The 17986-nt window shown below is 42.7% G+C and overlaps 1 protein-coding gene across 1 annotated transcript in view; it reads left to right on the top strand.

Annotated features, from left to right (window-relative positions):
* The first annotated feature begins 496 nt into the window (after window positions 1–496).
* The window catches only part of SYT6 (synaptotagmin 6), a 37882-nt gene continuing 20392 nt past the window's right edge, over window positions 497–17986 (top strand). The window contains exon 1 of the mRNA XM_068659770.1: window positions 497–915. Coding sequence (XP_068515871.1) covers window positions 762–915 — 154 coding nt within the window. The 5' untranslated portion in view covers window positions 497–761. The remainder of the gene's footprint in view (window positions 916–17986) is intronic.

Genomic DNA, 17986 nt, shown 5'->3' with positions numbered 1-17986 from the left:
TGCCTGTTATACAATTTCTTCTTTTCTCATGTCTGTCAAATGCTGTTGCATGGCATGACCTGTCTGCTAAGTTACAACAGAAATAAATTAAAAAAAAAAAAAGTTACAGAAAATAAGTTAAAGAAAAACAAACAACAAATTATGAAATGCAACAGCATTCTCAATCTTCATGGCCATCTGCAGCCTGTCATACTATGACTGGTACGAACAAATCAATAAAAACTACTGCTTTTGTTATCTTTAGCAGTTCTAATAGTTTGTGCAGTGTTCATGGGAACACTTGTTTCTCTGGCCTGACGATGTGCTGTCCTCAGAGCATTCACTCTTCAGTAAAATTGCTCTGGGGCTGGGATTTGAAACTGTGCCTCTGGAGAACTGAGAAAAAGGGAGGCCAGCAATGGAAGGGTTAAGTGGAATTATCTGGGCTGCAGCTTTAAAAACATAGTATGGAGGGGATGAAACTGAATTTAGTAGGAGGTTCTTTGTCTGGAACACGCCTTGGCAGTAAACAGAGATCTGATCTCAGAGGCAAAAGACTGTCAGGAGCACGGCAGGGCTGCAGCGAGCTGAGATTTCTGGAGTCTGACCCACTGGTCTGAATGCTGAGGAGGGTTTGTAGAGCTGGAGATGCGCAGGGTGTCCCTTGAGGTGCTGCCATGCCAAAGGGTGGGACTGGTGTGATTAAAAATAAGCAAACCTTCTTCTCTTAGTTTGACTTTCTTAGACAGCCAGGGGGGACAGCAGAGGATGCAGTCTGGGAGATGAGCGGCACCAAGGATGACAGCCGCTGTCAGAAGGCAGTTCACATTGTCAGCGGGCTATGCCGGAAGAAAAGCCTGCCTAGCTTGGACCTGGATGCTTGCAGGGAATTCCTCCTTCTGCCTTCAGACCAGAGCCTGAGTATCACCGAGCCAGGTACAGTACTCTGGTCCTGTGTGCTTGAGCAATGCTTGTGACTGCAAACAGCCAGAGGCAGGAGGACTATTGCAAAGGGTAGGAAATGTTTGCAAGCTCATTGTTGGAACCTGGGGGGAAATGGTCTCAGCACACACATCTGTGTCATTATTTTCCTTTACATGTTCCTCATCTGAGCTTTTGGTGCGAGTACTACTTACCCTGTTGATGTGAACAAGTGTAACCTGGTGGGGATAGCTGTACTGAGAAGACAGACAGGGGAAGTGCTGGTGGAGAGATGGTTAATGATATAAAGTTCTGTGAAAGTTCCTCATTTTATTAAAAACCTAGGCTCCTGTCCTGTATAAAGCAAAAAGTAATAAAAAGCCTATTTAAGAAACAGATGCCAGGAACAAATTGTTGTTATCCCAGCTTAAGAAAAGCAAGGATTTGCATGGATTTTTATTTTTATTTTAAATCAAATAGGGAATCTTAATGTACTTTCATGTATTTCTTTTAGTGTCCCTAAGAATCACCTGAAGGTTGTCCTCATCAGCTTGTAGAGCTAGAGAGACACACCAGCATTTCAGCAATGGGCTAAGAGCAGTATAGGGCTCTAAAAGTAAAGAGGCATTTCTTTATTGGAATGTGGTTAATTTTCTGTACACTTCTGATCACAGCTTCTTGTTCCTGAGAGGTCTGCTTCTGCCTGTAACTTAAAGACATTTGCAGAGGGAATTTACATCCCAGGGTCACACTCTGAGGAGCAAAAACCAACCAAACAAAATGCTTTTTAGCATTATTGATAACATTCTCTAAGTTGTTTGTGTATTAGATCATTTGTGCAGAGCGCTTATTCATTTATTTATTTATTTACTTTTGTAACTAGCTGACACTTATTTTAAGGTTTCTGTAGATAATAATCTACTAACCCGGCCTGGTTTCATGGCATAAGTATTCAGAAGCTTTTCATCTCCCCACATGAGGACACCTGTGCAGAGCCCGGGCATAGCACTGCAGCCCATCAGTTCCTGCCCAAGGCTCGTTGTGTCACCTCGCTGCAGTTCCTTCCTGCCAGTGTCTCACGCACCGGGACATGACTGGCACCAGGACACACTGACAGCTCTCTGCTTTCTCTGGGGTTCTGCCATCTGTTTGCTTGTAGCACTGCTTCTTCTACTGTTTTGCCAGTATGTTAGGCCTAACACCTTCATTTCACATTCCACTCCTCCTGTAACTTGTCATCTTAAAATGTCTTTGCTTTATATCTGCTTCTTCTGGAGGCCTCTTATCTCTGCTGGTACTACAGTTGTGCTGCATCCAGTGAAGCTGTTTTCTCTATTGCAAATAACTTTCTGCATTGTTTCCTATTTTTTTTTTTAACCTTGGTCCCAAATTAATGTTTTCTTGACAGTATGCAGCAGGAATACCTGTACAGCTGTTGCTCTGCCTACACTGATAAGACAGATAGGGGCCTGCAATTGTTTGTGCAGCCTGTTAAGGATCTCATTAGTCTATTTTCAGGTCACAATCACATCATCATATCACTTTAACAGCTCCAAACATTTGCTCTGATCTCTGGTTTAAGCACCAGCCTCTGTCCCAGTGCTTTGTGCTGGGCTCTATGCTGGGCTGACTGACTGCACTGGGTGCATTAACAGCTAGTACTGCTGTCTCTGCTCTGCATGACCGGGCCCATTTTTATGTCTAGACAGCACTGAGGACACTGTTTAGGCCCAATAGGTACTAATATTTCTGAGATGCCTAGATGTAAAACTGCTCCAGCAAGGGAAACACATCTGTTTGCACTAAGCATTAACTAATGTTGTTGACTGCGGTGGTAAGATAACCTTTCCCATTAGTGTCTGTATGTGTATCTAATTATCTGCATTTGTGCTTTGTCCCTTTTCCGCTGAAGGCTTATGTTAAGCAAATTTGCTATCAGCCACCTGGACTCCTATGTTCAGATCTGGTGAGCTCTTATGCATAAAGATGTGCAAATAAAAACTGATGTTGTGCAAAGATGAGCAGTGATAAGACTTTGAGATAAGGTGCCGTATTGATCCCAACAGGAAAGTCAGAGGAGGAGCAGTGCAGCACAAGTGCTGGATCCTGCTGAGGTGTTCCCAGTGTTGGACTGCACAACCATGGTAACCTGGGTGTAATATTTTCTGGTGTAAAATTGACCCTCTCTGTCATCATTGTGTAAATTAAAGGACTTTTCCATCAGTTTGTTACCTCCTGGGTTAATCTATTAGGTGATGGATAAATCAGCTCAGGTTGGCAACTGTCCCCATGAAGCTTGCATTGCTGGCAAGCAGGCAGATGAAAGCACTAATGCTCCTCAATCAGGGAGACAGAGCTGCTTCTGCACGGCTGTTTGCCATTACACCCTGCAAGGTGATTTGCTTTTTTGATATCTTTCAAGTATTGAGAGAGAGCATTATTTTCTGGGAATGCTGTGGAGTTGCAAAGAAACTAACAGAGTATCAGTAGCCTTCTTGAACTGTATCTGACTGTGGATAAGAACTGTGAATACAAAAATAATATGTAACGGTTTATGTGAGAATATGTTGAAATGTGCAACTCTGGTTTTATGCAGTGATAGGTCTGTTGAAAGCATTTTGAATTGGATCTGAAAAGTGATAGCATGTATAAAGTAGATGCTTCCCTACTCTCTGTGGTTCAGGTTATGTAATAGCTGACTCCCCTACTTAGTCAATAACAGAAATGTAGCTGCAGTATTTCTCTAGCATGGCGTATGGTATTGTATACCAACAAAGGAGCATTGCAGGCTGCTGCTGGCTAGTAACCCAGTAGCTAAGTATGTCAGAAAAATAAGGTATTTGGATGAGGAAGGTACTGGTAATGATGCATCAGTGGCATGCGAGGGTGAGTGTTTGCCTGCAGTTTGGCCAGTGGCAGTGCCAGGAATAGAACTGATCTCCTGGCTGTGGGCCCTGAGATTGAGCAAGAGGCATCATCCTTTTGTTGTGTTTATCTAAAATCTCCCCTGTAGCTCACCCCATCTGATAGCTCTCTTCCCTGCCAGTCCTCAGCTGTTGTGCAGCGATGCTGTGAGTGTGACTAGCAAGCAGGCACAAGCTGTAGGCAGTGGAGATGCCTGTGATATAGAGACAACATTTACCATTGCGGTGATGTGCCTTAAAGAAATGGATACATCGGTTCTCTGCCCTGGAGCTGCAGCAAGTCCTCTAGGTTTGCAGAGCTGAGCTCACCGAGATCATTCATGGAAAAGCCCTGTTGAAGGGTGAAGTACTTGGACAGCCCTGCGGGGGAACCCACGCTCGAGACCCCAGGGCAGTGCTGTGCTGGGCACGGTGGGCTACTGCACGTGGCCTGATGCCCCTGCCTGTAGGAGAGGAGCTGCTTGCTGGAGTGCAGCAGATTCCCGGGGCTTTGGGGTGCAGGGTGCCAAATCCCACTCTCCAGAGCCTGCTGGGGCAGCACATGCACTCTGCTGACTGCTCGCATCTGGGATTGCTCCTAGAGGATGGAGCCCATGGCCTCTCCTGCAAGCAGCCCTGCTCCAGCCTGCCAGTACCCCTGGGCAGTGAGCATGGCATCACTCCTTGCCATCTCTTGCTACCATGAAGGGTGCTATGGGCTCATCTGCATGGTCAGGCTGCCACTGAATTTGGGCTGAATCACAGTACTGGTTCACTCCCAGTGTTTGCTGGAATCAGATCCTGCTCCCCACAGGTGCGTGGTGCTGGGCCTGACGGCAGACAGAGGCTGCCCACCCATGCTGGGGGTCGTGCCAGGCAGGGGGCAGCACACAGGTTGGGAGCTTGAGTCCACAGAGGGATTTAAAAACAAAATGATTATTCTGAAGTGAACATGCAGAGCTGGTGGAGCGTGACTGGAGTCTGTGACTTGTGATGCTTGCTGACTTTAAAGGAGGGAGCGTGGGTGCGATGTGGAAAGGAATTTACACCAGGACCTGAGCACATCCAGCACCTTTTTTTTTATTATTATTATTTTTTAATTTGCTTTCCCTCTTTGTATCAATTTGTCAAAAGCTTCAATGTCCTGTACAATAAGTATAGGCTACACTATGTAGGTGCTGTGCAGATGTGTTGCAGTCTGTACCCAGAAAGTCACTGTGGGGTTGTGTGCACTGCCCCTGTTGATGTCAGCACAGCGTGTGTAGCCTCCTCAGACCCTTATGCATTGATTCTCCTCAGCAAAATGCCCTATGCTTTCCTAGCACAGGGTACTAGAGATGAAGCTAGACGAAGAAAAAGGACAACTGGGGAAAATGCAAAAACAGAGGAGTCTTTAAGATAACATTTCCCAGCACACTTTGTCAGCTACCCTTCCGAGCTCTAATCCTGCAATAATTCAGTGCATATTTAGCATTTTGCCCTTTGCGTGAACTATTCTTTTTAAACTTCATGATGTAGACAGTACACCTTGTACAGCAATGAATACCCTCCTGGCACTTTACAAATACTATTAAAATGTTAAACCCACATGTACATAAGTGTTCCTGCTGCAGGCAGAAAAAGGGCTGAATTTTTGTGCAATACAGGGTTTTTCATTGCAGGAATGCTGATGGCAAATGAACGTTTTTATATGGAGAAATTGCTTCTGAAATATTTTTCTTGGAAAAAAATATCTCTTGATAGGATGCTTTGACTAATGGGAAAATTGATGGCATGTCCATTCACTGATGTGGGATGCCTATGGCCACAAGCTATAAAATATGGGCAATTTTTGAATTTACTTATTGGCTGTAATAACACACTTCTCTGAATCACTGTTAAAGTGTATTTTAAGTAAATATGGTGCCATAACAGTGAACATGTTCAAAGTCACCCAGGCAAAACTAATATTAATCACTGAAGCTTATGTTTCCAGAGGCCAAGCATGCGAGTAGAAGCACCTACAGGCAAAGATATTTCTTATCACAGAGTAATGCACTTGCAAAATTGATTTTGCTTTCCTCTGTGAGTGCCTGGTCCACCAGCAGAAATGGAAACAGCAAGAGCTGCATGCAGCAGATTTGCTCTTTAGCTCAAGTAAAACAGCTTTGTGCTCTGATCCTGAAGGTGTCAGGTTCAAACCTTGCTACCAGTGGGAGGTTTACAACTATATTAAAATAAGGTCAAAACCTGCAGCAAAAATATAGGAAAAATGATAATATAGCCAGTCTATGAATATATGTTTATGTGCAGTGTGTATATTTATGACTTTACAGCTGGCTCTGTCTATGCACTGCGATGGTCCTGATAAATAAAATGCACCTATAGAGCTGTGTGGAGTGCGTGTGTTTAGGAGCTTTGTAAGTACATCTCTGCATAGCTGCAGGTTTGAATCTGCTTAATTGCTGTTGGTTGATTCATTCTTGAAGCAGTACAGGGAAGCTGATTATGTTTATAGGTTTTTTTGCGGACCTCAGAGCCTATTCCTGTGCAGCTGCAGTAGCCTCATGCATAGTCAGGGATCAGAATCTAAAACTCCATAGAAACAGGCAGCCAGATTGCTGCTGGTGTTAATTGTGTGTGTGAGCAGGCTGAGGACAGTGACCACGGATTGTGCTGAAGAACAGATACCTCTCTGGTAAGTCCACGTTTCTGAAGTTACTTTATTATTTTTTTCCCCTTTTTCATAATATGGAGCCTCTTTTCCTTAGCAAATATTTACTACAGAGGTTTCTGCCTTTGCCATTGAAACATTTTCTTTTGCTTTCAGTGTTTTCCTTGTTTCACCAAGACCAAGCATGTGCTTTTGGCTAGTTCAAATCAGGGCATATTCTTACTCTGATCTTCTCCGCTGTTTTGTAGGATGATTCTGAGAAGCTGGTATTTTTATGTTTGCAGGTGTTTGTTGCTTGACATCTTTGCTTTGCTGAAGTCGTAACAGTGCAATGTGTACAGCCTGCTGCATATACCGTGTATTCACTTACATTCACATGGTTTCACATGTTCTCATTCATTGTTCAGAGGTAAAACTAGAACCACACCTGGATCTCAGTTCTGAAATAATTTTTCATTTAAGTATAGTTTCAGCTATCCTTGTTTTTCTTACCTGTTTCTTCGTCTTACTGTTCACATTTCTAGGTATGCTTATATTCTTCTTTGACCCCATGTTTCTATCTCATGTTGGTTAAGCAGCTTTTTCTAGGTTTAATATTTGTTATTTCTTATTCAGAGGTGATAATATATGTTTTTCTTCCTCTCTGTATAATGTAGAAAGGAGAAGCTTGTCTGTAACAGCCCTTATTGTTTCACTTCAGTAGACTCACTAATATAACAGTCACTTATGATGGCAGTTGTTTGAGAAAGATGTGATTTGTCTCTCTGCCATGCATTGTCTTTAATTATACTTGTGCACAGCAAAATGGCATCCTAGAAGGACAGAGGAGGGATATTTGGAGAGACTGTACATTAAATTTTCTATGGGGAAAAAAAAAAAAAAAAAGTTATCCTGAAGGGTGTCTTGTGCATTGTGAAACTGCAGATAATAATTAAGGCCACTTATATTTTAGTTCAGTTTGTTATGCTGTAGCAGGGTAGTGTTTGACAACATCATAGGAAAATATGTAACAAAGACTAAAGGCAGGATGCCAGAAGCTCAGTTCATAGAAGCCCTTTCAAAGACATCAAAACATCATACACCTCCAGAGTATTTGGTTCCATTGGATAATAATTGCCCAGAAATTCTGGCACACTTGTATCTTTGGTGATATAAGTATTACTCTGATTTTCTATACTCGTTTGTAACTGCTGCAAAGAAATGTATGTACACTTGTAACAACACAGCATTAGATAAGTACAGCAAGCACCTCTTTAAATATATTCTTTCCACACTCACTACTTTATCTCTTGGACATCTGCGCGTATTTGCTCAGAGACATCTGAGCTCGGTTCTGAATCTGCTCTCTGGTCAAAATGATCATGCTAAAAGGATTTTATGATGCATGGCATGGAATGACATGAGCCGTTGGAAAAGGGAAAAAGAAGCTCAGAATCCCTTTAAAAAATCTGAGGGATCAGGCAGTCCAGTCTGCATGGTGACTGCTGTGTGGTACATTTTAGGGGTTAAAGATCGCTGTCTTTGTTACAAGCTAATGGAAGCAGCAGCAGCAGCTAATGACAGGAGCAGAGCCATTCAGGGAGGAAGTTCCCTGATCATTCAGCACAGCCAAGAGTCAGCTCCTCTGCCTCTTGAACAAAGCAGTGCTGCTTCCATCATTGCTGCATTATGAGCAGGGCAGCACAGGGTCTCTGCACAGAGCAGCTGGTCCCAGGCGGGGAGGTGACTGGGGGATCCTCTTGGCTGCTCTGTGTCCTGCAGACACTGTTCCAAACAGCTCAGTGCTCTTCTGCCATGCAGACCAGGCTGTCTGTCATCTGCCAGCTGTTAGCAGTGACAAGCTGAGAGAGGGGGAAAGAGGGAAGACATAGGCTTACATGCTCATGCTGGGTCTAGATGGATTTAACTGGCAACCTGACCTCTCAGGAACATGGATCTGTGTATTTTCCAGTCTTTCCAGCACATGTGGCCAGGGGAGTCTGCATGAGTCCTGCATTTCTCCTGCTCTGAAGGGGTTTACTATGGGATGGGTCCAGGTAATTAAAGCTCTTCCAGGTGTGTTCAGGTAGTTGAGGAGTGCCTTTGCTCTGGAGGGGCTGGGGGAAGTGGCAGTGCTCACAGTGCTGAAGCAAAGCCTCCAGACAGCTTTCCAGACTACCTTGTCCCAGGCTTGGGGTCAAGAGTGCTTTGTGCACCGTAGATCTCTGCTTCTTCTGATGCTTGGGCTGTGTCTCCCTGCATGGCCCCAGGTCCTGCTGGAGGGTCTGTGTTGCACTGGCGATCAGTGTTTGCTTCCTGCTGCGCAAGATTCATGTTCTGAGGCTGCAGAGTGGGATGAAGGAGACCCTGGCTCTCTTTCTGATCACACTTTTGTTGAGATGTTTCAGGACAGGCTGGCTTTGTGTTTTTTCTTTTTTGAAACAAAATGGAGTCAGAGCACGCCTGCTGCTGTGAGCCTGGGCAATGAGCACAGATGTCCCCAGCCTCTCTGATGTTACCTCACAACAGCTGTAGCTTTGACCAAGGCTTTGAAGAGTAATTTTAATGTCCAGGGTCTTTGGTCACTTATGGGAGAGAGAGCGACAGTGAAAACCTTTTGCTTGTTTTGTTTACATCACATCTTGAAATGAAGCCATATTTCTGCATCTCAGAAGGGTCCATAAGATGGTATTTTACTGTCTGCTTAGCTTTGCCGAGCTTCAGGAGGTCTGGACAAAGATGTGCCTCATATTGAACAGCCTCCCTGGCACTTGCATGCTCAGCTTAGGTCCTCTGTAGAGAGGTCACATCGCAGGGGGAAGATGACACTCAGGGTTGGAGATGTAACCTCAGCCCAGGGGATCACGTGTGTGTTCAGCACTACTGAGTCATTTACAGATGTTGCTACAGCATATTGTGATAAAATGTCATGGGATTAGCACACAGCTATGTACTATAATTATATGCAGTGTGGCTTATAATAGTTCATTAGATTGTCATCAGCTAGGCATAAAGCAATGACAACTGTTACTATCTCATTTATAATACCCTAGAGAACAGCTGATTAAGACACAAAACGACCAAAATCACTGGGGAATGTTTCCTTCAGTTTGGAACATCTTTTTTTTCTATTTTTTGTCACTTTTGATAATAGAAACGAACATTGCTGACATCTCAAAGTTCCACTTCTGGTTGCACATGCCAACAAAAGTTTGAGAAATGAGCATGCCTTTGATGCAGTCTGGAGGGAAAGTCTGAATCACTTGTGAGTAAGTAACCAGAGAATACCTTTCCTCAGCAGAAAGCAAGGAGGAGGGGAGAAGAGTGGAGGCTTGTGAAAGTTTTGCAAGTTGAGCCTGTATGGTTGAATGGTTCGACAGTCCCTTTTGCGTAAAACAGCCAGACTCCTGGTGCAGGTGGGGAGAGTACACAGCACTCCTGACCCATGCTGGTTCCTCTTGAAGGGATGCTATTGAGGTCTGCAGTGACTATACAGGCTGACATTGCTGGTGAGCTCAGGTCGTACTGGACTTCATGACAGGTCACACTGTGCTCTGTCTCCAGCAGATACTTCTGGTCAAGCTAGCCCTCTGCAGAGTGTGAGAAATCCTGTGGGAGAGGAGCCTGAACAAATATCTTCTGTTTCATCTAGAATCCCTTGCAATAGTCACACAAAAACTGATACTACGCTGGCATTCATGGCTGCGTCTCTCCCAGTACAGGCAATAAGAACCAAGTGGCATAATGTGGTGTAAACATATGGAAAAGCTGGAGCTGTGCCCAAACCAGGGAGGGTGCTGAGAACATTGCAGATTTGTGTCCATGCCCTTTCAGCATAAAAGCAGGGACAGAGCTTCCTTGCTTTGCTGAGCTGGTTTCATTCAGAGTTTATGGGCTTCTTGTTTCTTCGGTCTTCTGGCAGTTCCTCCAAGAAGTGCCCAGGGGTGTGACAGAAGAGGTGATTGGCTCTGCTCCTATATTGTCCCCTTGCTGATGTCCTTGCTGACATGGAGTGTGGGGGTTAAGGAGCCTTGTTGCTGGGGCAGGCACTTTGACAGTCTCCAAGCGGTTTGGCTGAAGTCTCCTCTTAATGTCACTGTTCCCTTATCTCCTGGGGCATCCATGCTGCAGCATCCAGATTTTCCTTTTGTTCTTGAGCAGAGTTTATTGAACATTTGTCAGCTGGTGAGAGTTACTTATCTGAAGTGATGAAAGTGCTTCAGCAGGCTCCTCTCAGCTGAAGTGTCCGTATTCTCATTATTTTGGGTATTTAGGAAGGGATGCCACTTGGAACCTGTCTGCTTCTCTTGCTATTACTGCATATTTAGGCTTTCTATTCCCTCCTCCTTATTATTATTTTTTTTAATCTCCAAATTTTAAAAAAGCACTGTAAATCTCTGCAAATGTGGAAAATGTGGATCTGTAGAGAGTGTAGAGAGTATCTGACCACATAACGTAGCCTAAAATTCATTCTGGGTTAGAGAATGGCTAGAACTTTATTCCATGTGCAAATGTATTATTCAAATGTTTTCTGCTTAATTATAATTGGAACTGAAATTTATAAAATTTGGGGACTTGCAAGCACTGTCACTAATAAGCTGATATCTGAATTCTAGGACAACAATATAGATAACTGGTAAAGCTGCTAATGGAACAAATCTCTGCAAGAAGTTTTCTCTCTGTTCTAGTTGTTCTCCCAGATATAGAACCACATCTCCTAAAGAATTATGGTAGACATTTAGAAAAAAAAAAGAAAAAAAAAAAAAAAAAAAAGGCATTGTTTAATGAAGAAAGTTCTGTCTGGACTGGAATTATGAGGTTGCTCTCTGCACTTCGACTTAGTTGTTTGAAACACTGGTTCCCTCCAAGTTTGCCTTTTGAAACAGGTTGTCTTCATACTTAACATGCAATAATGAGATATTTTGAATTTTATGATCTTATATAATTACTCTCAAAATAGCTTCTGATTCATCCTTGCCTTTGAAGCCTATAGTTTGCATTCCAATAAGCTCTTGTATGGCAGGAACCCTGTGGTAGCAGCAAATTAATTTTTAAGAAGTTTTCTCTATCTGACTGAAACTTTGGCATAGCTAGTTAGAGCCTTCCTGTTTCTGTCTTCCTATAACCCGATAGGAAGCTGGGACATGCAGAGAAGGTGAGGAGGCTCTGTCTGGGTTCCCGTGGAGCCCATAATCGCAGGTGGAAACTGGTGAAAGCCGATAGAGCTAGACCCAGTGTCCAAGAACTGGGGAAGCACATGAACAGAATAAATGTCCTTTCAGCTGCCTGCAGGAGGACAGTTAGGTTTGCAGAGCTTCAAAGGAGGCATTTCAAAATATCTTTCAATGGTTTCTCTCATGACATCTGCAACATTCATCTCATGAAGCTTTCTGCCCCTCTGCCGGTTTGAGAGGGAAGAAATTTACTATTAAACATATAGTGAATTTTATATGACGAAAATTTTCACATTAAATGATCTGAAAAGTCTTCTTGCTTTTATGTTATTTTCAATTGTGCTGTCTTTGGATTTACCTGTGATTGACTTAGAGTAACAAAACAAGATTTACCCACGGTCTGCAACAAACAGCAGCAGAAAACACTGCTTACTTTCACTTAGCAAAGCTTTGTAAAGTGTACTCAAGGCTTGGGAATGTATATGGTGTATTAAAGATCTTCCATCCATCCTGTGAGTCTTAGCAATCAACTCTCCTGAAGAGTGCAGTAGTCTCCCAGGGGCTCTGTGGGCATTTCATAACACTGTGCTGCTTTGGAGAGACAAGAGGAATAATCAGTGAATCTTTATGTATATTGTTGAGAGACAAGAACACCCTATTTATTTTGTTCTGTATTGGTCACAGTGCCAAATATTTTTATTACTTCATGGTTCTTCCCCACATATTCTAAGGAAGTTGCACTTTCCTCAGGTGGGGCAGTGCTCTCTGTCTCTCTCTAGGGAAACCTGATAAGCAGCCAAGCTCCTGTTAGTTTCAGCAGGGTGCTAGCAGATGCAGATAGAGCAGTAGGTGACACCTGACTCTTGTTGCTGTTGCTCAGATTTGTCCCAGGATATAAACAGTTTGGAGAGCCTAAGAAAGCAACTCTCAGCATGAGATAGTGCCCGAAGGACAAGAGAAGCTCTGCTCATTCCATAATTGTTTTCTGAGCCAGTTATTTAAAATCTGCTGAGAACTCAATGAAATATTTTTCTATCGATAATGACCACACCTTTGTTCTTTGTGATCTCATTTAAGCAGGACTCCCTGCTGCAGTGCTTCACAACACATCTAGCTCCTCTGCTGTTAGGCTACCTGTGAAAAGCAAATTGATGGCAGTTAGCCTTTGAAGTGGCAGCTGTTAATGACTTCTCTAGTTCAAGAACATTTCAGGACATTCTCCTATAGCTCAAAGCTGCCTAGAGAACATAGCCAGTAAATCAAGAAGAGGTGTTACCGAAATTTCAGATGACAACCAAATGTCAGTGAGTGGACCCGAAGATGTGACAATGAAGAAATCAGATAGAGCACTGGCATGTTGGACACTCTCCCAACAGAGACAATTAGTGAGCAGGTTTGCGATGACTGCCTCTCACAACCATTTTCTGCACACCCCAGTGCATGCTTAGCTGTAGGCTCTGTTAAAAAGAGCCGCTTGCTGCTGCAAGAACTGGAGCTGTGCTAGGTGACAGGAACAGCCTGGTCTTTATTATTTGCTCTGTCACCATTCCCACGCCTGTGGCATGCTTGCAGAGAGGATAAGGAGCTCTCTGAGAGCTAAACATTGCTGCACTGCAGCTCATTTCACTCATCAAATCCATTGATTTGAAACATTTTACAGTTCATAAGACAGCCAGTTTCCATCTCAAAATTCCTGTTACAAAGTGCTCTACTTGCTGCTTTACTCCATGGTGTCTTCTGGGTTTTGTTCTGAACTGTATTCCCAAAGGGGTTGTTCCCTTACTCTGTTGCAATTCTTGTTTTGTCTTTGGCTCTGCTTCTGCTAGATGCTGTGTAGCTGTGCTGGTTTAACATTCGGTTTCTGTTCCATCCATTCCCTGTTCCTTTGAAGCTCTGTAAAGCTTCAAAGCTGAACAGTGTTATTGAATAAACATGCCTATAGCTAGGACTTAATGTAAACCTCTTCCTTTTCTCCTGCTATTGTCCTGTGTGCCCATCTAGCCCCCCCACCCTGGCCAGTTGTCTGAGATTCACCACAGTTTTTCATGCCCAATTTCCAGGCCTCAGCTAATCAAACTTACGTTGCTCATGCTTCTCAATGGCAACAAAATTAGATCAGCAATTGGTGGTGCCTCATGTGGTCTGATGTAGCCCCAGAGCTTCCTGTCTTCTCTAGCAATAACTCTCATACTAATCCATCATTTGAATGCATGATTTCTAACAAAGCCCTACAGAAATAGAACAATATATGCTCAAAAGCACTGTTGCAATAGAAAAATGTAGCAGAAATGGACACAGAAGCCTGGAAATACTTCCTCACATGGTATAAGCAATGGCTGATATATTATACTGGAAAACCAGGCATGCAGTTAGCAAAAGAAAGGTTAAGCCACAACATTGTCACCCTCTACCTCCAGGCTTTGTCATGGTCCTGTAGCTGCTCCTCCAGGCAGCATTTGCTGTGGCAAGAAATTGAATTCTCCAAGTCATAGTTTGGAATAGCTGAGAGCTGGGTTTTGTTTAATTGTTTTTCAGCTGAAAGAAACTTAGCGGGAAACAAACCCGTCAGAGCTCTCCCTGATGCTGAGATTTTCCATTGGCTGTTTGAAAGCTTACCAGTAAGAATCGCTTGCAGGAAATAAGTCCATTTCCTCTTGGAAAGATAAGGTCTGAGGCTTTGTCAGTGTCTGTGCATGGCAAAGGAGCTGTGGGACCAAAACTGTGATGACAGTGTTGCCAGGACCCAAACTCAGTAGAAAGCTGAGTTCTTCTAGCATAAGCCTGGCCCCACTCTGGGCCTCAGCCCAGAATATTTATTTTTTCAGTCCCCTTGAACTTTCACTCATGGTATTCAAGCTTTCTTTAGATCCAGCGGTTAGCTGGAGTGATTAATAGATGCTGGAGTGGTGAGAGAGCTACCAAAGGTATTTTGTTTCCTGTATGGGGAGTGGGTAGAAGGAAAGCTGAATTGCATCTCCTAAGATATTAAATATAACTCTTCACATTAAACTCAGAGCTATCTGTGAATCTCTTTAATGATAGTGCAAGCTACTTCAGAGTAATAAAAGTCAATGTTGCCACAATTAGACCAGTATTGTCTTGCAGTTAATAGACTGTTGTAATCATGGCTTTGTCATATTATTAATCATTTTCTGTTTGGACTTTACTAATTATCCCCTTTGGTAACTCAGCTGGGGTAGTATGAAGTCATCAGCAACATAAAATTGATTCATGGTTCCACCATATTCTCTTAATTAGTTCCATTCCAAGATGAAACAAAACACGTAGTTTTTCCTGACGGGTTGCTTTCAGAGTGCACTAATATGAGGGGCAAGAGGAGGGAGCTGGACTTAATGAGAAAGGATCCCCCTTTCTTAACTTTGCTTTTAGCTTCAAAATTTGAAATTAAAATGCAGTCTCTTCAACATGTCATGGGTTATCTCATCTTTTATTTGAAAGGCATAAGGAATCCAGTAAAAAGTAGTGACCTCAGAAGTTTTGTAGTTTTGAGTCATCTCATGGACTTTGTTTGAAAGCTCAGTAGCAAGGTTTTCAGATATTACAGAGAGACTAAAACACAGAACAAGAAGTCAAGGTAAAAGAGAAGTGAAATCATTCTGTGGTAAAGTTTAAAGGCTTCAGCATAGGAGAGGGACAGTCTTGGGCTACACAGCTCCTGAACATCACCTAGCCAACCTCTCACATCCGTCACCCCTTTCTCCATACATACCTGCTCCTTCTGAAAGAAAATAAAAGTGCACTGTTGGTTTTGTAACAAGTTGGTCTAAGCTGTTTTGTGCTGTCTCTGAAGACTTTGATTCATTGCTTTCCTTATGCCAGGCTGCAGATGTGGGAGACCAGAGTCTCAATTGACTCAGTTTTCATGTTTAACCGTACCTTCCACTGCATAAGTGGTGATAAATGATCATTTAGCATTAGCCTCCCAGGTATTGTTTTCTTTCTCCTGTAAGAGAAACCATTCTCCTGACTCAACAAAGGAAAGCTGAGAAAAGTAAGTTATCAGTGTCGGCCTTTCTGTGGATGTGCTTGCATATGTCCTGGCAGCAAATGGCTTACTGGTTTAGAAAGCTCTATTTCTGTATAAAAAATGCCATTTAACACAGATGGGATGTGCTCTTCAGCAGCAGCCTTTTCTAATCATATCCTTCAATTCAACATTGAACTGTTCTGATGGGGAATTTGTGGCACAATTAATGCACCACTGGCTCTTGCCCCATAGGATCCTTTTCCAAGATATTCTGGTATGGAAAAACTTGATGAAGGTCTCTGCTTTATAGTGAAGTTCCAGGACTGCTGGTTGATGATCACTTCTGGGGCACTGCTGTAAGATGCTATAGTACTTTGTCTCTGTAGGGATTCAGTCAAATTCTCAGTTCTTCTCAAAGTCCAGGTACACACAGAAATATACAGGGTCACAAATTCACAATTTCGCTTTTGCTTTATGTACCATGCTAAACCACTACATCAAGAAGACCTTTGTGAGTGAGACAACTCCTGAAGGAGTTGTTTGTGTGTCACCGGGTAAGTAATAACTCAGTGTCTTCTCCTAAGCATATCAGCTCATGCAGGCAAATGTTCATATCCATGTCTTTCCTGCTGCTTGTTCCTCCTCCCTGCCTCATTGGTCATATGAGAGCTATGTCACTAATGCTTTGTAGCAGGACCTGAAAAAAGCCAAAAGCAGCTTCCAAATGAAGGTTCCTCTGGAAAGGGGCTCCTGCTCCCAGTGGGGGACCAAGACTGGAAAATAGCCATGTTAATTTGTACTTGTCACTGCCTCCTTTTAAAGTTTATCTTTTCAGTTATGAGTTGTAATAAAATCCGTTTTTCAACACGGCAATTTCTCCCATGTCTCTCTCAAGGATCTGGGTTAAAATGAAGTAACAGTAGCCAAGTTAGGTAAGAACACAGGGAGGAATGGCTAAAGCCATGCTGCAGTTGTACAGTCCTGCTTGCCTGATAACAAACCAACAAATAATTTACTGTTTTTGTTTTGTTTTAGAGGAGAATAGAATGGAAATATAGTTCTTCTTGTATTTTTCTTTAGATGGGACATTTCTCAGCAGCAACAAATTTCATCTGCCCCTTGCAGAGCATGGCAATGCAGCCAGTCTGGGGGAGGCTTCTGTGTGGAAAAGTAAGGGCTGAGCAATTCCTGTGCTGCTCTGTGTTAAACAAAGCCCTTTCTCATTGTTGCCAAATCCAGATACATCCCTCTGTATCATCTGCTTGGGTAACCTCGTCTCTGAAAGTTGCATGCAGTGGGATAATATAAATAAACAAGCTAGTCTTTGGACTGAAATGTCCTTTTGGTCTTTGGAGAAGTCTTTGGGAAAAACAGGCCTTACCTCCGCTTGATGCAGGAATATCCAAGCAACCTCAGGCCCTAAGGCATTTTCTGTTAGATATGGTATTGTCTTCTTTTACAGTTGTAAAAATTGTAATATTGTAATTAGTAATAATTGTAAATTAGAGGACATCTAAGGCATAACGTTTTGAATACTGGGTATTTTTTAAAGTAACTGATATTTTCACATTCACAAGAAAAAGCTCATTAACTCAATTAAGGTCAATTCTGTCCAACTAATAAGTCTAATAAGTCAGAAAAAGGTCTTGGGGAAATTCAGTGTCATCTTCAGACAAACCAATATTCTTCCCAGGCAGATGCTTAAAAAATGTCCGTAAAATCTTGATTCCTTCCACTTGTGTTTTATGTGAGCTGGCAGAGTAGGAGGTCATGCATAAAAATATCTGTGAATCCTGTCAAATACATTATGAATGCCAGTTCAGCAGGAAGTGACATGGACTAAGATGTTTCTCGAGCTGGCAACAGGTTTTTCAGAAGGGATAAGTGATTATTTTGGATGTTTTCCATTAATGAGTCTTGAGATTCATGCATACTATATAACTCCTTGGAATGGACATAAGTATCTTTAGAGGAACTTTTCTGCCACATAACTTCCAGCAGTAATAGATTCTGCATTGCCACTATTTCCTTTGTAACAGTAAATTTCCTTGCACAGTAAATTTAAATAACTGGGAAGAATGCATATCCAAGTGAGGGCTTATGTTACTGGTTATTACTTGCTGACAAAGCAGTTAGTAAAAGTAAAATCTGCAAAGCAGCTTGGTTCTGAAAACACTCCTGCTGGGCTGTTAGATATTTTTAAAACTATTTCTGTGAAAGTCTTAGAATATTCACCGAGCAAGTCTTTGAAGCTGAGCTGTGTGCCGATGATAGTCCCCAGTTTCACCTGTGTCCTTACAGGCTGGTAGAGATATCTATGATACACTTTCTAAAGCTGATGTCATTTTTAGCAGCAGTTGCCATGTATTAGTTCTCTCTTTAAAACTCA

Source organism: Anas acuta, chromosome 24 (genome assembly GCF_963932015.1).
Source record: "Anas acuta chromosome 24, bAnaAcu1.1, whole genome shotgun sequence".
Classification (NCBI taxonomy): domain Eukaryota; kingdom Metazoa; phylum Chordata; class Aves; order Anseriformes; family Anatidae; genus Anas; species Anas acuta.
The sequence above is the reverse complement of the archived record's forward strand: the minus strand, read 5'-3'. Positions and strand labels throughout refer to the sequence as shown.